The 24,259-nt window shown below is 45.6% G+C and overlaps 1 protein-coding gene across 4 annotated transcripts in view; it reads right to left on the bottom strand.

Annotated features, from left to right (window-relative positions):
• The window catches only part of MTA1 (metastasis associated 1), an 842,399-nt gene that overhangs the window by 527,659 nt on the left and 290,481 nt on the right, over positions 1 to 24,259 (bottom strand). For all 4 annotated transcript variants that reach the window (XM_085627173.1, XM_085627175.1, XM_085627174.1 and 1 more), the window contains exons 6-7: positions 23,775 to 23,892; positions 7,679 to 7,781 (exon numbers count right to left, since the gene is read on the bottom strand). In XM_085627173.1, coding sequence (XP_085483299.1) covers positions 7,679 to 7,781; positions 23,775 to 23,892 — 221 coding nt within the window. The remainder of the gene's footprint in view (positions 1 to 7,678; positions 7,782 to 23,774; positions 23,893 to 24,259) is intronic.

The following is a 24,259-nucleotide window of genomic DNA, read 5'->3' as shown; positions in this document are numbered from 1 at the left end:
AACTAACAGTACTCTGTGGCTAGGAAGGACTCAAGTAATTTCTCGACTGTATAGACTTGAAAAACATGGTGCACTCAACACTGTAAAAGTCCCTCTGCCACTATGGCCTCTGTAAGATGTTGGCATTGTGCACTTCACTAAATAGGATGGGAGGGGTCCTGACTGGGGAGTCTCTGCTGTGGGGGTTTTCTTGGCTCAGACACACAGCCGGAGAGCTTTCGTTCCTCGCACCACATAGACATTTCCAAACTCTGATATATGGACAGGTGAGCACATTCAGCCATTCTCTTATCGTGTAAATACATATGACATACGTAAGTCACAATTCTTTGAGTACCTTCAGTTACACCATGCGCTGTGTCATACATGAAGTAAAAGCGAAGAACAGTGGTTCTGTAGGAGAGTGAACAAAATAACTTAGCTTGTACTGAATACACTCTAAAATTATACAGGACACACACAAACCCAAAGAAACAGAACTGAATTCGAGTTACTTGATAGAATGATATTAATTAATGCAATGAAAACACCAAAGTGTTTACAGGGTAAACCAACCAAAATACACATACATAATGAAACAATTAGTGAAACAGTGATTATTTGCACAGAAAAGGTCACATATAACGAATATGTACAATAGACAATACATAGAAATAATAAACAAACAGATCCTGTTTAAAGTACATAGGCCACTATAGGGTACGATTTCCTTGTTCTACTTCTGTAGGACGGTAATTTTGTCAGTTGCAGCTGAGCCTTTGACGGATCAAGTTGTCCAATTCGCGGACTTGAATACGTGGCGATTGTTGAGACAGCACCACTTTCCTTTCAAAATCAAAATTACCGTCCTACAGAAGTTGAACAGTTTTCTCTCAAAGTTGATGTTGGCCCCCTGCATAGGAGACACGAGGAATCTATTTCCAATTAATCAAATCGCTTTCCCAGGTCCCCAACCTTCCTTGTCCTGATGAAGACCCCCTTTGATGCATACTAATCGGCACATTTACATTGGGTCGAAACGTCGACGTTACCTGTCCTATGCGTCCGTGCAAATCCACATATAGAACAAGGAAATCGTACCCTATAGTGGCCTATGTACTTTAAACAGGATCTGTTTGTTTATTATTTCTATGTATTGTCTATTGTACATATTCGTTATATGTGACCTTTTCTGTGCAAATAATCACTGTTTCACTAATTGTTTCATTATGTATGTGTATTTTGGTTGGTTTACCCTGAAAACACTTTGGTGTTTTCATTGCATTAATTAATATCATTCTATCAAGTAACTCGAATTCAGTTCTGTTTCTTTGGGTTTGTGTGTGTCCTGTATAATTTTAGAGTGTATTCAGTACAAGCTAAGTTATTTTGTTCACTCTCCGACAGAACCACTGTTCTTCGCTTTTACTATTACGCCCAGGTTCTGAGGGTTACTGGGTTGCCCCATTATCCTTAATGGGTGTCATACATGAAGGACATTTACTACTCTTCCAGAATACAGTCTTCTGGAGGCAAAGTTTAGGCTTGCTCAACTTGAAAGAATAGGTGTATCTCAAGTATACCGCACACTAGGGAACATATACTCCAGAGCCTACGTCAAAATTGTGGGGTAGATGTGTCCACGATGAAGGTCTGCTAGATGACGCGGACTGGGTGGAAGCAAGGATGGTCCTCAATAGTCCTTGCAGTCTCTATGAGAATGAGGCTTATCCAACTAAAATAAGGACTGCATCAGAAAAGGAGACGAATTTGGATGATCTCTTGGCTCGTTTGTGAAGAGGCAGACCTTTATAGTGGGGTCTTCAGTGCATCCATGATCATGGCAATCTCCGTGCCTTTCTCATTTACTGATGCACTCTAACAAATGGGACACTGATTCTGTGTTGTTGCCCCTCTGGTGTGAAACCAGAGATTCTAAGCCAAGCATTGTGTCTCAGCAGGATACTGCCACTGATCTCTCTAGAAGCAATATCAGCACGCTTCAATGCACATGGGATTTTCAACTTTGAGATCACCTTCCCTTCTGCACCTAGGCCCTGCCCAGTTTTGAAGTAGGCTTCATGGAGGTGCTTCACCAACTCCTCCATTTCTTTCCACTGATGATGATACTTGCCAAGCTGTTCAATCAAACTAGCAATCGTCCACCAAGTGCCTGCCCCCTCCGCCACACATTTCCCAGTCACATCGATTTTCTTGCTCTCCTTATTTGGAGGAGGAGCATCATCACGTTGCTTGTGATGAGGGCCCTCTTCCAGACCAACATTTTTGGACGGAACTGGTCCCCTGATGTAAATCGGGTCTGCATTGCCTTACATTTCTTTTTGGCCAATCAGGTGACAGCTTCAATCTTGACTGTGTTTAAAGTTTTCAGTAGAACATTTCATTATGCTCTTTAACTTTGATAAGTACTGGGCAGAGCTCTCTGTCTCAGAGAGGGTTTCAACTTGTGTTGATAAGTCATCCTCTTCTGGACTGCATTTTCAGCACTTGGGCTACCTGGGGGAGGTTTTTTTTTTCCACAGGGCTCAAGGTTGGGATCATCTTGGGGATCTATGTGATCTTTCCAAGGGTCATCCCCAGTGTGACAATCATGAGGATTAGAAGGGCTTTCTTGGTCGGAGTCAGTGTGCTCAGAGTCGAATGAAAACTGTGGAGACTGTAGCAGCGGCGGTGAGCGAGGCCTATGAGGTGCTGGGGGGGGTGTGGAAGCAGGAAACATAACCCGGAAAACTCACAGAAAGAACAGCAGACAGAAACATGTCAAAGACTATAAGGACCATTATAGAAAATAGTTTATTTGAGAAGTATGAAGAATGAAATTAGAGCGAGCAAGTAATGCATGTTTGTGAGGAAATGGGGTGTATTATATGATGTGGTTGTGCAACCTCATCATGCAATACACTTACCAACCCCTTTAGGACGGAATATGCTACTTACCAGTATGCATCTGTTCTTGGCATGTAGAGCTGCAGAGCCACACACTTAGGATAGTAGATCGCCATCTGGTGTTGGGCTCGGATGCTTGCAGGTTGTTTTTGTCTTCGGAAGAAGTCTTTGGTCACGAGATAGGTGACTCCGACAAAAACGTTTCGCCGGAGGGTTCCGGAGATATAGATTTTACAAGCAATAATAAATCAAAGCGATTTCACATGACAACGAACAAGCCTAGGCAAAGTCCATGAATTGTACAGTTAGAAACATTATCAAGGAAAAAAGTGTCAATGCAGTTGGTTTTAGGACCTTGGGGCGACCAACTCCGGCAGCGAACTAGTCAGGAGGACCAATCACGTTAACGCTAGATTTGGAGGGTGTGATGTCGTTTCTTTATCATGAAGAGAGAGGAGGTGCTGCAGCGTTAGTCATGATCGCTTGCCTTCCAATTCAAAACTCTGTTTGAATCTCGGACGTATCCCACTCATCGGACGCGGTTCGCCCGTTTAGAGACCACATTTGATGAGGCGCTCTGTCTTTTGAAACGCATACAACGAATTGCCAGGCCATCCTATACCACTGGCTAGGTTGCCATTGCCTTTCTTAATGTCCTGATGAAGACCCTGCATGACGACTTAATTTCGCATAATTTGGGTTGAAACGTCGACGATAACTGCTAGGACCAGTTCAAGACCTGTTTTCCGAATGTATTTTGATTCACTCATGAAACAGCGCCATTGTGTTTTTCCTTGATACTGGCCCTCCTCTTGTATATGATGTACATAGAATGTTTCCTTTGTATTTGATCACTGTACATATCTTGCACAAAATTGTCACTTTTGTCACCTTTTCACTGATTCACTGCTTCACGTTAGAGTTTACTTCATTGGTAACCTTGCGTTACAAGTAATATGGGTGTTTTCATATAAATGCTGAAATTTATATAAAGAAACGACATCACACCCTCCAAATCTAGCGTTAACGTGATTTGTACTCTTAGTTTGTGTGGTCATTTCTTGATTTATTTGCATAACAAAGCAATTGTTTTACTTAAAACCCGACAGAACCATTGTTTTCTTGTAATAATTCTACCCAGGTTCTGAGGGACACAGGGTCACCCCATTGCTTTTACATTATAGTCAGGAGGACCAGCAAGGTCCTCAAGAACAGGTACCTTTACAGAAGAAGCAGTTCTTCAGCAGCTCCAGGTTCTCTATCCGCTTTTCAATGGACTCCTGTGAAGTAGTCCTTCTGGAAAGGATAAAGGATTCTGTGAACGAGACGCGGTCGATGGCGGTCTTCCGGCCCAGATTCCTCAGTCAATTAAGATGTTGAGGGGTTCCTGGTTGCAGGGTCGACGTCCCACAAATTCCTCTAAGGTCTGGCTGAAGTCCAGTCGCCACTGCACAACCAGTCACTTGTTGTTGCAGTCACAAGCCAATCCTTCCCGAGTCGAAAACTTTCCTTCTGAGGGTGCAAGCAACTCTCTTGACCACACTCCCAGGCTTAGCGAAATCTGGTGCGACCGAAGTCCTCCTCCTGGGAACCACCCCGCCGCTAGAACAACTTCTAGTGGCCGCAGCGCTAGGAGTCCCCCTCCCCGGCACACCCACCAGCCACGCATGTAAATTCAGCATCATCCTGGACTCCTCGCTCTCAATGAGCCGCCAAATCAAAGCTGTCCCCTCCTCCTGCTCCACACGCTCCGCCTGCTTCAAAAATCCCTCCCCGCGCCTTGAGACCCTAACAGGTAATTAGCCGCACTCTATAAGAATCCCGATTGACACTGTGCGTTGGGTCTTGGCCCACGGTGCTGCACAGCGGCGGTGGTACTGGGTTGATGTCTTTGGACTACCAACTTGCCCCAGCAGGCTTCTTCAGCGGTTGTGTCCCTGTGCTGCGAACAGGAGGCTAGGTGGCTCACCCTTGGTTGTTCTCTTCTCGCCAATACAGCCTCTTTGCTGGTCCCTCAGTGCAGCAAGGCAGTCCTTCGGTCCTTCTTCCAAGTCAATCGAATTCGGAGGTCTGGGTGCCGGGGTGCCCTCTCTATGCTAAGAGAGTGACCTCTCAGCAGTATGCAGTAGGTAGCTAATGGGCTACCAGTTTCCCTCCCACCTAAAGACCACCTCCTGTTGAGTGTGCCATCTGCTATCCCAGGATGCATCATTCTGCCTACTTCTAAGATGGCAAGCCCCCTCTCCCAGTGTACAGACTTCACTAGCACAACTCCAGGCTGTCGCTACCTCAGGGCTACATGCCCCTGGGGAAACTGGTTTGACAACTGGTTTCCCCGCTTTGCCTCCCGTTCCAGCCTGTCTACCTCAACAATGGGGCAGCCCTCCCCCATGGTCCTACACACCTGCCCTTTAAAAGTGGCTTGAAGTTTGAAGCATGCCTTTTCAGGCTAACACCCAAGTGGCTGTCTTCAGGAGGACACCTCCCTGGCCTGAAATCCCTCATTGTTCTCCTTCCTGGGAGTCTTTAGCACGTCTCTCCAAGAGGGCAGAAAGCAGTCTCATGGAGCGGGGTCCACCTGTGTCTGGGAAGGCACAGGAGTTTTAAAGGTAACAAAGTGGCAGCTTTGCTAAAGCTGCACTCTGGAATATGTTTTATTAAGTTTCACATGAGAGTAGTTTGATACCCTAGAGTTCCCACTTTGGTCTCACCGTTCAGCACAGATGAGTGGTCAGCGTTTAATCCTGCACTCGCCAATTGGACAGCCAAGTCTTTCACAGTAAAATGGTAGGTATGCATGTTTTACTGCCAGGACAAGTAAAGCACATTTCCTTCCTCATTCATATGTTGCATCCTGCCTCTAGGGCTCGGTAGGCCTGCCAGAGGGGTGAATTACACACATGTCTAGAGGAAGTGGTGGCTTTGCGATTGCCTTCAATGGCAAAGTCAGGACAGCAGTGTACGACTGCTATACCAGACTGCAGTGGCGGACTTGTTTTACTTGGGGGACCTCCAGGGTGGCACAATCAGAGCTGCAAGCACTGGGGTACCCCTATAACATACATGCCCTGGGTACCAGGCTACCATTTACTAGGGACTTACAGGTAAATTAGCCATTTCCAATTGGGTGCAGCCAATTCGACACACACTTTAGGGTCAGGGCACTGACACCGTGGTCTGGTTAGCAGGCCTCACTGCTTAAAAAACCAGCAGCATCAATTGGAAAACTTCGGGACGACCATACAAAAAAGGAATTTCCTTACAGGTATACGTTATTCCGACATTGTAAAGATGTGGAAAATACATTATTTATTGTATTGCTACAGCAAATAGGTCTATTTCTCATCTCCTTACAATGTTCATTAGAAATGGCCTGAATGGGATAGAGTAAGTAAGTTGCGATCTGAAATTAAATGAAAAAGCTGGAGATTGGCAAAGGTATTCGAGTCTTTGATAAATAGTAAAATCAGTTGATTGTTTAATCTCCCTCCCTTCCTTTTAACTAAGGATTTTGAATAAAAGAATTGCAATTGCTGATTTCAATTCTGAAGGATATGCAGCATGAGGTAAGCTTACAAGGAAGCAGTATAGCAGCATTACTTCTCCTCCCATTAAATGTGCAGAAACAGAGCGGAAGTCACTAGCTACACACTTTGCTCCCATCACGGTGGCTTTCCTTTCCACTGAAGTTGGTGCCCACCCTAGGGAGCGTGTTTCACCATGATGAAGTGTTCTGGCTTGTTTCTGTGAAGTTAGCGGGGCTACCTGACAATAATACCAAGTCAGGTCCAACTGTGCAACCTTCTTTCTCTGACCATGATTATCCTAGGTGAGATCTGGTCTGGATCCTCCCCTCTCCCATAGCAAGACCTTAGCTCCCCTACTCAGTTCCTTGATACAAGACTATGTCCCATATCAACAGCTAGCGACCAGACACAGCAGGGCTTGAAAACTCCCCTCACCCACTCGCATTTGCTAGCCAGAATCAATTAGGGTGAGCTATTTTTAGGTCCTACTCGTCCTTTCTGATGAGTAGGAATGCAAACTGGCTTTTGACCTCTGTCTCTGAAAGCCGAAGAAATGTGACAAGATAGCAAGATTTAAAGGCATCTTTTTTGCTCACAAAGTGAATGAACAATAAAAATGCCTTAAAATCCTGTTAATTTGTCACATTGGTCCGCTTCCAGAAACTGAGGTCAAGTGCATTTCAGTTAGGTCGAGTACATTTTTTAGGTTACTAGACCTGCAGGTCTAGTATAATTTACATGATTTTTTGAGCCCTGCACAGGCAGCCATCATCTTACTTACAGGCTCACCACTGCTGGGTATTCTGGCCTTTCCAGCACCAAGGAGAAAAGAATGTGTGGGGATATCAGCAGTAAACCCATCTAAACTACTTTTGATCAGGAGAAAAGTGGGTTGGTAAACACTGGGTTCCCAGACCGAAAGTGTCAACCAAGAGCTTTAGGATATGCACTGATCCTATCAAAAGTAATCCCACAGACTCCAAGGATAATTTAAGCGGGCTAATCCATACATAAAAGGCTGTACTCTCCTAAGTGCACATGTTTTAGTTACGCATAAGATTTGTCCAAAAATGTTTTAGTGTTTATAACATATACTGATGTCCGATAAGTTGTATTTAAGAAGGGACAATCTGCCACATTTAGTATAGTGAATAGGAATGTCTCTATAGCTTCATGCAAAAATGTATTCACATTATGTGAATTAGATCACATTACGGTATTTCTGCTAAAACATTTCCTATTTCAGACATGAAAACATTTCTTACCGTGCTACTACCAAGAACTGGTCTATCTGTTTATCCGTTAGTGGGTTAAATGCTTCCCAAACTTTAGTTTCAAGCATTGCTTGGTCTCTGCCATCTTCTTCACCTTGGGAAACACAAATTCAATAAATTTCAGCCTCCAATTGAAAGACGAATCCTAACTGTTACTCTGCTTCATGCAGACTTAAAGAATGAACACTAGATTGACTAATTCATTGAGCAGTGAATGATTTTCTATCACTAGGAAACCAGCAAATAAACTAGGAACCTCATGCCAAGAAAATATAATACAATACAAAAATAATGGTCACAGTGGGGATCAGTTTAACAAGAAAGTCAAAGCATCACCATAGTAAATCAGCACAATTGTCTGAACATTTATAAAATCGGTGCTCCAGAAAGGGAAAGGAGAGAGTACTCAGGAGTAAATGTGCACTTGTGAGGGTTGTTGAAAAGGAAAGGCGATGTGCAATATCTATATATATCATAGACTGATGAAACCTATCCAGCCACATGAAGGCGAATCATACAAGAAAACATAGCATCCTCAGATTGTTAATTTCTGTTGTCCGTGCTTGACAAAACAAGAAAGACAGTCGATGTTTCGACCCCCTTGTCTTTTTTTTAATTTTTTTATTTCATATCCAGAAAGCATCATTTTACACAGAGAGAGCTGTTAACTGATCCAATCATACAAGTAATTTAGCAAGTAATACATTAACCAGGAATAAAAATCAGTTTAAGAGTTCAAAAAAAGTAATACATAACAGATATAGAATAAAAAAACAGGGTCCTCCTTTAGCACCTTAACGATATGGAGATTAACCGCAAAAATATTCCTTAATCAAGCCATACATTTCTAACGATTAAAACCAAGATGTAAACGGTTCATATAGTACATAACATATAGTATATAACAGATAAAAGTTACAGGAGCGTCTTTAGCAGCTTTTCAATTTTAAGAACGATTTCAAGGGTATTGTTGTAAGAAAGTGGCTCTGTATATACTGTTCCCAAATAGGTACAGTGTGCACAGAGTCCACAGTGCCCAGACGTTTGGCAGAGGCTAAAGTTAGATATAACCTTACTCTCTAAAGTGGTAGTTTTGTCGAGCAGTAAGGCAGTATCAGAGGACAGTGTAAAGCATTTGTTGTACACACTCAGCCAGCAAATGGTCTCACACACTCAAGAACTGAACTCTAGGTCAAAGGTTTGTATATAAAAATATATGCTTGTTTTATTTTAGAACCAACAATAGGTATCAAAATACACTTTCTCAGGATGAGATGCTTTCGATAAATACTTTTCAATAGGCAATAGACTTTTGAATGCAATGTTACAGTTGTTGCAATAGGCAACACAATTTCAAACACAATTATACATTGAGCTCAATGGGAATTTGTAGTTAAATGCAATAGATTACTTTTTGGATTACTTTTCTTACCACAGGACTGGATCCTAGATTCAGTCCTGGGACATCTCCTGTAAACAGTTGAGTAAAAACGATTAGGTTACAGTTATGATTTTTAAGGAATATTATTGTATTTTAAAAGTTGACAAACTTTTTCACAGACTCACCAATGTTATCCTATGGGAGGAAATTCACTTAGCAGGTAAGTGGGGTTATGGTTATTTTTTCTAACTCAGTGTTGGATCCTGGATCCAGCACTGGGGCATCTCCTGTAAACAGTTGAAAGAATGTGATTTTAATATACAGGCGATTTTTAACGAATATTTGTAAGTTCGCAAAATCGACACTTAGAAGAATTTCTGGTGAAAACCAGGCAATGTTATCCTATGGAGGAAAATCAAGTTAAAGGTAAGTACGGTTGTGATTACTTTTCAGGGTCAGTGCCGGGCACCAAGATCCAGCACTGGGATCTCTCCTAATAACAGGTGAGTAAATTCGTTTTCGTAATTCGGCTGATTTTAGATGAATATTTTAAAGTTTCAAAACTCAACACTTGGAAGAATTTCCAAGTGAAACCAGTCAATGTTACCCTATGGAAGAAAAGTGAGTTATCTGCTTTTGGGTAAGTACTCGACTGGCAGAGTTAAGGTTCTGGGCATAGACTCCGGGGTCTCCCAGGGTCAGGTAAGTACAGTTGTTACACCCTCAGCGGCACAGGGGCAGCCAGGTGCAGAGTGAGTTAGGCCCAATGTTATCCTATGGGAGGCAGGGGGCCATTGGTTGGTGGCTGCTGGCTAGCATGCCACGCGGCTGTGGGAGCTGGGCTCCTGGTCACTTGCTCAGGGCAAATGGGGAAGTAGATTAGAGTAGAGGTTGCACTGCCAGGGGCACTCGGGCGGCTGGGTGTAGGGTGCTTTTGAGCCGTCAGGCGGTCAATGGATTGCCATGGAGAAGCTCAAAAACAAACAAAGGCTGCAAGCTCGGGGACGAAGATTCTTCAGGTGCAACCACCACTTCGAGAGGTAAGTTGGGTAGTTGGAGGATAGGTAAGCACCCAGGAGTTGGGCACAGGGGGCCGCCGGGTGCAGGGGTGCCTTTTGGTGTCGGGAAATCTTACCCTCTGCTGGTTGCGGATCGAGGGGTCCCTGGTTCTGAGGCTGCAGGTGTCATCAGGAGCGTCGAGGTGGGTCCTTGGGTGCTGGATTCGGGGTCACCGTCGCCGGGGGGACGTCTGCGAGGTCTTAGTCCACTCCGGCACAGGTAGTTAGAGTCACAAGGCAGTTGGGTCCTCTGGGGTTTTTGAGGTTGCTGACCACTGGAGTTGCCGGAGTTTAGCAGGAGCAGGTTCGAGGGTCGACAGGCCGGTAGGGCTGGGGCCAAAGCAGTTGGTGTCTTCCTCTTCTTAGCAGCTGCACGGCAGGTCTTCTAGTTCCTTGTTCTTTCTTATTTCGGAATCTGGATCGGAGGAAGGAAGGTTCAGGGTGCCCCTAAATACTACATTTAGGGGCGTTACAGGTAGGTAAAGGGCAGGGACCAATGGGTCCCTTCCCTGGGGTGGGTACACCCCCTATTCTGTCACTCTCCTGTGGGAGGGGGGCAGTAGCCTAGTCCTGATTGGGCAGGGCTTCCCATCTTCAAGATGGCGAGAGCCCGGAGATGTGCTTCACCTCGCCTCCCCCACCTGAGGGGTGGGGTTGGCAGAGGCTGGCACACCCCCTTTCCTTCCTTGGGGTTTCCGGCCAGTCTTCCCGCCAGAGTGGTGGTCAGAACCGGTAGGGGCCAGTTGCGGAGTACAGCAAGTGGCCTGGAAAAGCTCACAAAAGGCAGCATGCCCTTGAAGCTTCCCCTGCCCATCCTGGAGGAGGAGACCTAGCACCTCGCCCAGGATGTGCATTGTTGCAGGCCCAGGAGAGCGGATGGCTCTCTACCCAGGGGTCTGGCAACATGTCTGCTGTGTGGAAGCCTAGGCAGCCCCTCAGACAAGACGTGGATTGTAGGTTAGGTTCAGGGGGCATCTCTAAGATGCCCTCTGTCGTGCATTGTACATTAAATCCCACACTGGCATCAGTGCGGGTTTAATGTGCTGAGAAGTTTGATACCAAACTTCGCAGTCTTCAGTGTTGGCATCATGGTGCTGTGGAGTTTGTGTTGACGATCTCTCAGCACCATATACTCTTAAATTGTAGAACTGCACTTACAGTGCCCTGGAATGGACCTGGGTACTGTAGGGGCACAGGGCTCATGCACCTGTACCCACACCACTGACATAGGGCACGCAGCTAGAGGGGTGGCTGATGTATGTCAGGGCAGTGTGTGTTGTGGGCATGGCACACAGGGATGTGTGCCATGTCGACTCTGTTTTGTTCTGCACCCAGACACTCAGCCTGCAAGGGCAGTGTATGTGTGTCAGGGTACAGGGCCTCTAAGGGTGGCACAAGAAGTGCTACAGCCCTTAGGGGCCTTCTCTGGTCACAAGACCCTGGGTACCTAGTGTACCATTTACCAGGGGCTGACATGTGGCCAGAGATGCCAACTGGGTTTAGGCTTCTACACAGTTTTAGGGAAGGAACATAGGCCCTGGGTACCTGATTGGCAGGAACTTTAGTTAAGATATCCAACCTTTCACCTAGTTCGAAGAAACGAGATACATCCTGTAATACTTTGACTATATCCTTATCATTATAGTTATCTTCTTGATATAATATTTGATCATAATCCTTAAATCCCCTGATAATATCATCTGGATCTGTATATGTATGTCCATTCATTTTAATAGAGGATATTGTATTCAGTGAGGAGTTCTTCTGACTATTACGAAGAGCTATCCTCCTCCCAACTAACTCACCATTTTCACACGAGCTATTCCGCTGAGATTGGTATTCCTCTGCAGACTTTTGCGTTAAACAACTATTAATTTCAGCTTTCAGGGCTATTATTTGATACTGGATTTGAGCCCCTTCCTGCCCCTGTTCTATTAAGGAGATATGTTTCTCTTCCGCCTCCGCTAGTTCCAGCATTAATTGCTGATTCTTAATCCTCCGTGAGGTCCTAGCCCTTGCAACGAAGCTGATGGTTTCCCCTCTAAGACCAGCCTTAAAGGAATCCCACACAGTCCCCCTGCCAGTACTATATCTGTTCATATCGAAGAATTCTTGTGACCAATTCTTAATATATTCAGTGTAATCAATATTTAGAAGGAATTTCCTGTCAAAGGTCCATTTCCTTGGGTTCTCAAAGCTTGCAATTTCAATCTAAAAAATTAGAGGGTTGTGATCTGAGATCACCCTCGGGAGTTTCTTAATGCTTGCTACATTTAGTACATCTCTTGTGCAAAAAAAATAATCAATCCGAACATATTTCCTGTGTGGACAAGAATAATATATATAGCCAGCGTTATTTGGATTATTCAATACCCAGATATCAACCAAACCATGGCTATTGTTAAGGGAGGCTAATGCTATATAAACTCTGGGCTTCCGACTGTGGTATCCCCCTTGTTTATGCTGTTCTTTACTCGAATCGAGTGAGATATTAAAATCGCCACACAAGATTAATGGCCTGAGCCATGATGCAAGCTCCAATTCCAAATCTTCGAATATCTGGGGATCATCCTGGTATGACCCATAGATGGAACATATGGTAAATCCTGCCTCTAATTCTACTATAGCCCACCTCCCCAATGTGTCCTCTGCCTTCCGTTTAGCCAGTCCCAAAGTAGTCTTAGCTAATATAGCCACTCCTCACGCATTTGAAGTTTGGGAAGTGCATGCTAATAAGTTATATCCTCCATTACCCAGCAGCTCCTTTTGTCCCCATGGAATATGGGATTCTTGTAGGCACACTACATCAAAAGTAGTTGTTCTCTCTAGTTCAGATAAGCTTGCCCTCTTTGCTCCATCATTCAGCCCTGCAACATTCAAAGGATAGATACTTATCGTTCCCATCTAAGTTCAGGTATCAGAACTCCCGAAAATCCTCTGTCTTTCTTTTCTCTCCCAACTGTAGAAAAATGACCTGTTCGCTCTCTCTAACTTTTAATAATAAATTATACCATCAAAACTGGATATGTTTTTCCCCCCCAAGTTTTTTAAACCCCCAGCCACCCCTGTCACCCCCGCTCGCCACTCCCCCTCCCATCCCCTCACCTAACTCCCCCCACGAGAGGCGCTCAGACCGGAGTCTGTGCATAATGGGTGTGCTGTGCCGCCCCGAGAGCCCTAAGTAAGAGACCCTTAAGTATTAGACAAGTGCTACTTTCCCATACAAAAAAACCCCAAGACCTCCAAATCCCCCCTCCTAATCACCCCCCTCTTATACATCCCGAATATATTTCTCAAGCAATAACTACGATTACCCATGAGCAATGTTCCTTGCAAAATATTTCTTAGTTCGATCTTCTTTAACCATAAGTTTGTACCATAACTCTTTAACCTAACCCAGCAAGCTATCCAGATATTCTTTCACTATAATTTCTGAAAGAAAGAATCGTGTTTACCCTCCCCAAATTACTTTAAGCCTTGCTGGGTTATTCAGGTAGGCTTGTCCGTTTCTGTCTTGAAATGGTTTTATCAGTTGCCGCAACCTCCACCACCTTTTGACGGTAGAGTGGCAAAAATCTGGTCGAACAAAATAAGAAACCTCGTTCCTGGTTCTCTTTGCTTCTGGCCTGGCCTTTACAAAAATCGCTTGGCGTAACAGAAAATTGCCAATATAGACCAGAATGGCTTGTGGTAACGCTGCTGCCTTCACAGGCTGCTTCTGCACAAAAGGGACTCTGTGAGCGCGTTGCCCCTCTTGAGCCCAGTTCCAGTCCGTAAGTTGTGGGAGTGTATTGCTAAATAAATCCACAACAAACAAACGAATATCTGCCCCTTCAACCTCCTCAGCAACCCCCAACACCCGCATATTGTTCCTCCTCTGGCGGTTTTCATGCTCTTCTAGCTTCCACTGTATCTCTACCTGCTGAGCCTCATGGGTTTTTATTAGTGTATGGTTTGCAGTAAGATCTGGATTCTATTGCAACAACCCTTGATTCAAAGTCCATCAGTCTCCCCCCAAAATACGCTACAGGTTTTGGTCAATTTGCAAACCACTCCCTGCACTTTTCGATTAGCTGCCTGGGCCTTACGTCCATCTTGTCGGGTCTCATCACGATGCAGCGATATGGCCTGAAAGATTGCTTCAAGAGTCGGGGGGGGGGGGGGGTGGATCCACCCTGATCTGGGACATGTTGTCCACTGTACAATTGGACCGTAAATTGATTAGTAGGGGTGTAATCCCAGGTAAGATCCTTAGCTCCAGATTATCTTTTTTTCTTTTTCAGGACAGTCTTTATTTTGCCACCATCAGCCTCATTCAGGTCGCTCTTAGTCAGATCTGTGGAGGTAGCTGAGGGATCCTCCGACCACTCATCTGATACTGAGAAAAAGTAATCACTAGGCTCCTTGTCTGGCTCTCTTCCATCTCCAAAATCTTTTTCCATATTCCCATTATTAACAAATCCTGCCCCTTGAAGCTCATCTGTCTGAAAAGTACACAATATCCGAGAGTCCTGGGAAGGGGTTACTAATGCATTGACTTGGGAGGACTCCTGCCCTCCAACGCCCACATTAGCTTCGCCTGGATTCTCCGCATTCATAATTGCATTAAGAGCGGCATCTGGAGCGTACACTTTGTTCCCCTCACCCCCCCCCCCCGCCCCCCCCCCCCACCCCCCCACCCCCCAATTCAAAGTCCGGTTGTCTCCAGGCCTACCTTTTAGTTCATCTGTTTTAATATTTCTGTAAGTCCATATTCGATGTGGGGGGATCCTTTACTTTCACCTTCATCCCTCCCATCCTCCAAGCCGCGCTCCTAGCTCTGCCCGCTCAGGCTGTTCCGACACACCACATCGTGACCCGGAGCTACCTTCCCCAAGGGGCCTCTCATCAGTTCAACCACTGAGGGGCCGGCAGGTCGAGTCTTCGCTGCACCTGTCCCGACTCTTCCTTTTTACTCCGGGCTTGAGTCAGCAGGTTGTCAGCGGCGTCCTTGCCTGGGAGTGTGTGCCGGCGAAATAGTCGCTGGTGCTGCCGTTTCCTCGCTGGAATCCCCTGCCTCCGACAGGCCTCTCAGGACATGTCGCGCTGCCCTTGTCTTGGAGGAGCCTCCAGCTGGTTTTGGTCACATTTCTTCTGCCTCGATCCCTGTCTCGGTGAGCGTGGATTCCCGGTAAGGGTCGCTGCCACTGACATGAGCTTTAGCAACCACCGTAGAAAAATGCCTCAGTACTGCCAGCCCAATTAGTGTCCCTATTAAATGTAGGTAGTGTCCGCAATTCCTGGGGGTGGTTAGTGCTTCCTCATGAGACATTTATAGGGTCATTGAAACATCCCATCTCTAGTCCAGCAGACGTTCCTAGCTTTCTGCCGGGCTGCGCGCTGCTACGGTCTTACACGACCGGCATCTTGCCTCCCACCTGATTCTCCAAAGACAGTCGATGTTTCGACCCCCTTGTCTTGTGTGGGTTAATTAATCCTTAGTCTGGGGTCTTCATCAGGACTAAATAGACACTTAGGAGTAATTTAATTTGTTCTTAATAATCAGGTGATGGAGAGTACGAGTGAAATTATAATTAGGAACAAGCATTTGCAATGCAAGAGGTCTCGCATTTGCTAGAGTTAGAGCTATTGGCATTGTAAATGGTAATATCTTTTACCCCTGTGTTTTGTTTGGGGCGCATTACAGAAGGTTCGAGCTATTGGTGTTGCCAGTAATAATGCAACGCTAATAGCTCAAACTCTCGCAAATGCGAGACCTCTTGCATTGCAAATGCTTTTTTTGTCTGGGATTACCAGGGAAACCCTGGCAGTCCCAAGCAGAAGCACAAATCAGACCCTCCAGGATTTCGCGATTTGCACAAAAAAATCGCGAAATCGGCAGTTTTGTAAAAATGCCGCGATTTTTACAAAACTGCCCGCGAAATTTGGACGGTTGGGCAGCTCTTGGAAGGAGGCCCCTTTTAGGTGTCTGTGCTGACAGGACAGCTGTCTGCAATGTCAATATGTGTGGCATATTTGTTAGGCCTTTGCAGGCATCAGCAGATACACGTTACAACAATGTCTGCCTAATGTTTCAAGGAGCTGGGGGGAGGTCTCTTTTTCGCAGATCTCGCCCGACCTGCTGGAATGTTGGCCCCACGTGTGTATTCCTGCACACCGCCCTCGTGGGGAACAGGGCGCGGCCTCACTCCTAAAAGTAACCCCCGCCCCCCTCCCACCCATGGTGAATCTCTGGTAGATGCCAGTAAAGGATTTCGGACAGCCTGCGCATCCTGTGGGGGGAGCAGGCGAAGGAGGTGTGGGGGGAGGGGGGCTGATGTGACCAGCGGCATCTGCGGGCATTTGAATGAAGAACAAACTGCGAGGGGCGGAAAGATGTGCAGCGTGGAGAGGGGGGAGCTGCCAATGAGACGTGAGGATGAGGATTGAAAGAGGAAGAGATGGAGAGGGAAAGGGAGAAAGAGTGAGGGGGCGCGAACGGGGGAGGGCTGGATGATGTAGAGGCGAAGGGTAGAGAGCTTGGAGGAGGGGGAAAGGTGAAGAGACAAGAAGGGGAGAGAAGTGTGAGATGTGAAGTTAGAGTTAAGGAGCTAGAAAGGGGAAGGTTGGAAAGAAATGGAAGGTGTGAGTTGGAGAGGGTGGGAAAGAAGATAGAGATGGCAAAAGAGAGATGGGATAGAAGAATTAGGTGTGCGAAAGGAGGCTAAAGAGGGGAGGAAAGGGAGAGGCCTTGAAGGGGGCAGAACGAGGTTGAGATGGGGAAAAGAGGAGCGGAAGAGATGGGAGAAGAAGGGAGAAAGAGTACAAGATGTAGAGAGCGGTGGGACAGGAGAACAGAGAAGAGGAGAATGAAATAGAGGGGGGTGGTGAGAGCTGAAGTGGGGGAGGGGAGCAAAGAGAAGGAGAAGTGGGGAGATGGAATATAAACTAGAGACAAAGATAGAAGAGATGGGAAAACAAAGGAGAAGTGCGGGAAGTGAATGCGTCGGAGAGGCAGGAAGGACAAACTGAAAGCAGGAGGGAAAGGCATGAAAGGAAGAGCCGTGCACTGAAAAGAACCGAGGCAGAAAATTGGAGTGAAAAAGAGAGAAAAAACAACGAAGAAGAGAACAGAGCAAGTAAGGAGGAAAGAGCATTTGAAAGAGAATGATAAGAAGCACTGGAGTGGGAATTACAGGGATGAGAAGTGATGGAAACAAGAACAAAACTGAAAATGAGAAAAGAGAAAGGGGAGGTAGGAAATAAAGAGAAGAGAAAGGGAAGGGGCAATGAAAACAGAGTAAAGGAAGAGGAGCGACAAGGATTGAGAAAAATAACAGAACAGCAAGAAAACGAAGAGAGAGAAGGAATGAGTCAACGATTGAAATGGAAATAACAGAATTATTTTAGGTCTGTTGACAGTACAGCTGTCTGCGATTTAGTACGTGTGCCTTATTGGATAGGCCTTTGCAAGCACCAGGGTGTCAATACTCAAGCTCATAAAATTCCAAGGAAAGGGAAGACGGGCGGTGGCCATTGAACCTTGTTGCTGCATGACGAAAGGTTTCCTGTCTGTGCAGAATGCACTGTTCAACGTAACCAACAAGAAAACTACAATTATCAGGCAACATGAACTATCAATTTCTTTGGAGATGGCAACCAGTGCTGGAAAGTAGAGGAAACCCACCTGATCTCACTTCCGGCAGCTAATTTCCCTGAGAAAAATGCTGAATTTGTCATGGTGTCTGATAATTCAGCAGCGCCTGCAAGCTGTTTGTATTCGGCTGGGTGCAGCAACGTGCAGGCAGTAGGAGGGCTTTCTTATTTCAACATTCAGCTGGGAGCAAAAGTTATCTTACCTCTATTAAAATCCCCTCAAAATTGCAGGCACACAATGGTCTCTCCAACAGGTATCTTAACCCTGTAAGATATTTTAAAACGCAACCTCTATGTAACCAATTGAGTAACCTAGAAGGGATTTACTGTCACATTTGTCATCTGGTACCAATATCTTTGCAGCAAATTTAAAAAAAATAATATTATGTTGCTACCAATGTTGCGGGCATCAGTGGCACCCACAATTGGCAAAAGAGGGTGCCTGAGGAAGAGGTGTCCTGCCTCTCAGATCCGTAGGCAGCGATGCCCGACAGGGGTGCATACATGGGCACTAGAACATCCCAGGGAGAAATAAAGCACACTCCCACAAGGTTAGGACTGGAGTTGTGCTTCCGTAGAGCTGCAGACACTTTAAACATGCCTATTTCAAAGTGGAATACTCTGCTAAAACAGCTTCCATTGATTTCAGGCTGAAAATGAATGATTATGAGTAAAATAAAGTGCCGCAAAAATGCCGCTAAATTTCCATATTTGTGCCGCTAAATTTCCATATTTGTGCCGCTAAATTTGCTAATCCATGCCGCTATATCCTGGGGGGTCTCAAATAAAAGACTTTACAGTTTGGGAGACAACTACTGTTTTTTGAGTTTGTTTTTGAAAAACCGTTGCTGTAAGTGTGCGTTGTACTTGTCCCAGCAGAGCAAAGCCTCAGAGCCTTCAGAGGAGCTGTTGTGGCCGGGGTCTCCCAGAGAGCTCCGTCTGGCACGCACAGATCTCTCATTAGGGGGGGGTGAAGTCCCCGCAGCAGGGGGGCACATCCTCCCACTGCCCTGGCTGGGGTAGGCAGAGGAGCTCTGTCCCTGGGCACCTGTGCATGGATGATTGTAATCAGTCACACTACAGTGACACTGCTATTCTCTGAAGGTGAAAGGTAGCCATTAGGGTGCAGTGAAAGAACTAATAGGTAATGGAATGTAAACAGGATAGATAGATAGATAGATAGATAGATAGATAGATAGATAGATAGATAGATAGATAGATAGATAGATAGATAGATAGATATCTCGCCCCGCAGAGCTGTGCAGAGAGCTGTGCTGCCAGCTCCTGTGAAGGAACTCCCCCCATCAGAGCTGTGCTGAGAGCTGTGCCGCCGGCTCCTTTAAACGGACACCCTATCATAGCTGTGCCGCCGGGCTCCTGTGATATATACTTTCTCAGAATGAGATGCTTTAGTTAAATACTTTGCAATAGGCAATTGACTTTTGAATGCAATTGTTACAGTTTGTTGCAATGGCAGCACAATTTCAAACACAATAATACATTGAGCTCAATGGGAATTTTAAGTTAAATGCAATTGATTACTTTCAGGATTACTTTTCTAACTCCAGGACTGGATCCTAGATTCAGTCCTGGAACACTTCTTGGAAACAAGTGAGAAAATACGTTTTTTAAGTACGGTTGTGATTTTTAAGCAATATTTTAGTATTTTAAAAGTTGACAAACTTTTTCTAATCAAATTACCAATGTTATCCTATGGGAGGAAATTCACTTAGCAGGTAAGTGGGGTTATGGTTACTTATTCGGGTTCAGTGTTGGATCCTGGATCCAGCAGTAGTATACCACCTCTAAGCAGTTGATAGAAAGCGTTTAGGTTATACAGGCGATTTTTAACGAATATTTGTACGTTTGTAAAATCAACACTTAGAAGAAATTTCACAGAAAAAAAGTCAATGGTTTCCTATGGAAGAAAACAAGTTACCGGTAAAGTATGTTCTCGTTACTTTTGTAATCCAGTGCTGGGCTGCTAGGCTCAGTACTGGGACATCTATCTAAAACAGGTAAGTAATTACGTTTTCAAAGGTGGTACGATTTTTAAAGAATATTTGTAGTTTGCAAAAATCGACACTTAGAAGAAATTTCACAGAAAAACAGTCAATGGTTTCCTATGGAAGAAAATTGAGTTAGCGGTAAGTATGGTTTGCAATTACTTTTCAGGATCAGTGCTGGGCACCAAGATCCAGCACTGGGATCTCCCCTAATAGCAAGTGAGTATTTCCGTTTTCGTTACTCGGTTGATTTCAGGTGAATATTTTAAAGTTTAGAAACTCCACAATTAGAAGAAATTTCAAGTGAAACCAGTCAATGTTACCCTATGGAAGAAAAGTGAGTTATCGGCTTTTGGGTAAGTACTCGACTGGAAGAGTGATGGTTCTGGACATAGACTCGGGGGTCTCCCAGGGTCAGGTAAGTACAGTTGTTACACCCTCAGCGGCACAGGGGCAGCCGGGTGCAGAGTGAGTTAGGCCCAATCTTATCCTATGGAAGGCAGGGGGCCCTTGGTGGGTGGTTGCTGGCTAGCAGGCCACGCGGTTGTGGGAGCTGGGCTCCTGGTCACTTGCTCAGGGCAAATGGGGAAGTAGGTAGGAGTAGAGGTTGCACAGCCAGGGGCACTCGAGCGGTTGGTTGCTAGGTGCTTTTGAGCCGTCGGGCGCTCAATGGATTGCAATGGACAAGCTCAAGAACGAACAAAGGCTGCAAGCTCGGGGACGAAGATTCTTCAGGTACGACCACCACTTCGAGAGGTAAGTTGGGTAGTTGGAGGATAGGTAGGCACCCAGGAGTCGGGCACAGGGGGCCGCAGGGCGCTGGGGTGCCTTTTGGTGTCGGGAAATCTTTCCCTCTGCTGGTCGCAGTCCCTGATTCTGAGGCTGCAGGCGTTGTCTGGAACGTCGAGGTGGGTCTTCGGGTGCTGGATTTGGGGTCACAGTCACCAGGGGACATCCTCGAGGTCTTTGTCCACTCCGGCACAGGTCAGGATTGACGGGTGCAGAGTGTGCACGGTTCGCGGTTCCTGGCTGATGCCAGGGGTCAGTTACTTGCTTTGAGCAGTACCACTGCTCGTGGGAGTCCCTGGTAGTCAGAGTCACAAGGCAGTCAGGTCCTCCGGGGTTTTTGAGGTTGCTGACCACTGGATATGCCGGGGTTTAGCAGGAGGAGGTTCGAGGGTCGACAGGCTGGTAGGGCTGGGGCCAAAGCAGTGGGTGTCTTCCTCTTGATAGCAGCTGCACGGCAGTTCTTCTTGTTCCTTGTCCTCCTTTCTTGTTTAGGAATCTGGATCTGAGGAAGGAAGGTTCAGGGTGCCCCTAAATACTGAATTTAGGGGCGTTACAGGTAGGTAAAGGGCAGGGTCCAATGGGTCCCTTCCCTGGGGTGGGTACACCCCTATCCTGCCACTCTCCTGTGGGAGGGGGGCAGTAGCCTAGTCCTAATTGGGCAGGGCTTCCCATCTTCAAGACGGCGAGAGGTCGGAGATGTGCTTCACCTCGCCTCCCCCACCTGAGGGGTGGGGTTGGCAGAGGCTGGCACACCCCCTTTCCTTCCTTGGGGTTTCCTTCCTGCCAGAGTGGGGGTCAGAACCGGTAGGGGCCAGTTGCTGAGTACAGCAAGTGGCCTGGAGAAGCTCACAGCCTTTGAAGCTTCCCCTGCCCATCAGGGGGACCTAGCACCTCCCCCAGGATGTGCATTGTTGCAGCCCAAGGAGAGCAGATGGCGCTCTACCCAGGAGTCCAGCAACATATCGCTTGTGTGGCAGCCTATGCAGCCCCTCAGACAAGACGTGGATTGTAGGTTAGGTTCAGGGGGCATCTCTAAGATGCCCTCTGTCGTGCATTGTACATTAAATCCCACACTGGCATCAGTGCGGGTTTAATGTGCTGAGAAGTTTGATGCCAAACTTCTCAGTCTTCAGTGTTGCCATTATGGTGCTGTGGAGTTTGTGTTGACGACCTTCCAGCACCATATACTCTTAATGGCAGCACTGCACTTACAGTGCTCAGGAATGGACCTGGGTACTGTAGGGGCACAGGGCTCATGCAACTGTGCCCACACCCCTGGCATAGGGCACCCAGCTAGAGGGGTGACTGAGGTATGCCAGGGCAGTGTGTGTTGTGGGCATGGCACACGGGGATGTGTGCCATGTCAACTCTCTGTTTTGTTCTGCACCAAGACACTCAGCCTGAAAAGGCAGTGTGTGTGTGTGTGTCAGGCTACAGGGCCACTTAGGGTGGCACAATAAGTGCTACTGCCCTTAGGGGCCTTCTCTGGTCACAAGGATCAGGGTACCTAAGGTACCATTTACCAGGGGCTGACATGTGGCCAGAGATGCCAATTGGGTTTAGGCTCTTAGGCAGTTTTTATGGAAGGAACACAGGCCCTGGGCACCTGATTGGCAGGAGCCCAGGGCACACCAAGGAAAAGTGCATCAGTTATCAGGCAAAAAGTGGGGGGATTACTGCAACAGAAACCCACTTCCTTACACATCCTGCTTGACCCCAGAGAACACGGAATAACTATCTGAGAGGGGTGGTGCCTGTCAGATCTGCTGCTTGAAAATTATGAGCATCAGAAGGGTCTGCGCTGAAGAGTTTGATGTGTATTTCCAAAGGCCTGCACTCCAAAGTTTGCGCCTTTTTGCACCATTTGAAACTACAGCCCTGTGGCTCACATCTGTTTCAAAAGGACTTAAGAGTGAACTTCCTGCAAGCTATAGATTAACAGAGCTCACCTGGAACATCACCAAAAGAATCACCAGCCTGGAGTAGTACCAGTGGATTTGTAAGGGTTTTGTTCAAGTTGAGTGCGGTAATTGAAGTCTCACACTTTCAAGGACCTTCTTGGAGATTCCAGAACCATGGATTGTGTGTTTGATACTTTTGGACCCGCAAGAAGAACTTTAGGACGGAGTTCTAACTGGGCCCAGCCTGCTGGAGGGGGCTGCACAAGAGTGGTGAGAGATACTCCAGAACAATTGTTAAGGTGAATGAGGCCATGAAATGACTAAAAGGGGCACTGTTGGTTTCTAAGCACTAGAATGTGACTAATCTTTAAAAAAACATATCTCTGGTTCCCTACAGTGGATTCTTTTCGTTTTGGTGTCATTTAAAAGATAAAAATGTGTCCTAATTTTTATAAATTGGTGTTGGATTTTGTGTGTGTCTTAATTTTTTGCTGAATTGTTGTTTTTAAATGCTTTACATACCCGTTTTGAAGGTAAGCCTGCCTGGAGCCACGTTACCAAGGGTTGAGCATAGTAATAATTTTTTAAGACCCATTCTGAGCCCTATACTGTGTTAGTGGCCTTATTGCAAGTGGCAGACCTACATTTGCCCCTACATGATCCACTTTCCAGCACAGACAAATTACAACAACAACAAAAATCAAGCATTTGGTTGAAAAGTGCGCGAAGAGTCACAAATGATCCAGCTAGTGATGCACAAATAAAACCAATACTGGAAACCTAATACCTAGACCACTTCCCCAAGCTTGGAGGAATTTTTGTGAAGTATTTCACCTCAGGTTAAATCAGACACCACACCATAGGGATTTACCCCAGGGGGAAATTAACTCACGATTTTCAGCTTCCAAGATCAGAATGAGGCAAAACCTGTTGAATCTGAATAAGTATAATAGGTTTCTGAATATTCCTTCTCTTTCTTACCTCTTTTCTCACACAAAAATTCCTCCAGGCAAACCTTGGATGAAACTGGAGGACATTATTCTGGGGAAAAATCCAGGATTGTGGCAATTGTGCACTACTTGCAAGATCCCGAATCAGATGCAAACAGTATCCACCCAATAATTGGATTCAGCATGATTTCATTAAAAACGGAAGTACAATTATAACATTCATAAACTAGTCTTAAATCAGGCTTATTTTTCGTTAGAACTCCAAGGCTGCTAAACTAGTTCAACAGGTAAATACAGCATAAATCAACATGAAAACAACCATAGGCATTGATGTAGAGACACAATACAGACATCCCCCAAGTATTACCCTCATTTAGTAAATCGGTTATATCTGCCTGGTATTTGTTTCCAACTCGAATCTCTCCTTTATCAGCCAAGAGAGTCTTCTGCTGTGGATCATACACTAAAGAATAAAAGAAGAAATCCTGAAAAAACAAACAGAAAAACAAAACATAATAAAATGTAAAGGATTACAAAATAATTGTTGCATTCGGACTATGTTTGTCTGCAAATACACGTTACTACTATTCTCCTGGATAAAAACAGATTAGTATATAGTACGATTGATCAAAATAAAATAATCCTACATTTGTTTTTTTCTCCTAAAATATTATATGCACCAATTTACATATTTAGTTTTACTGTATACAAGCATGTCCTTTTAAATGTCTCGAAAGTAAAAGATGGAAACTTATTTTCTTTTAAAAAAAAAAATGGATTACTAAAACTATGTATTTATTTAGGCCTTGCCTCCAAAGAGAAAATATACAACTAGATGGGACCAGTTGCCAC

Source organism: Triturus cristatus, chromosome 9 (assembly GCF_964204655.1).
Source record: "Triturus cristatus chromosome 9, aTriCri1.1, whole genome shotgun sequence".
Taxonomy (NCBI): domain Eukaryota; kingdom Metazoa; phylum Chordata; class Amphibia; order Caudata; family Salamandridae; genus Triturus; species Triturus cristatus.
The sequence above is the reverse complement of the archived record's forward strand: the minus strand, read 5'-3'. Positions and strand labels throughout refer to the sequence as shown.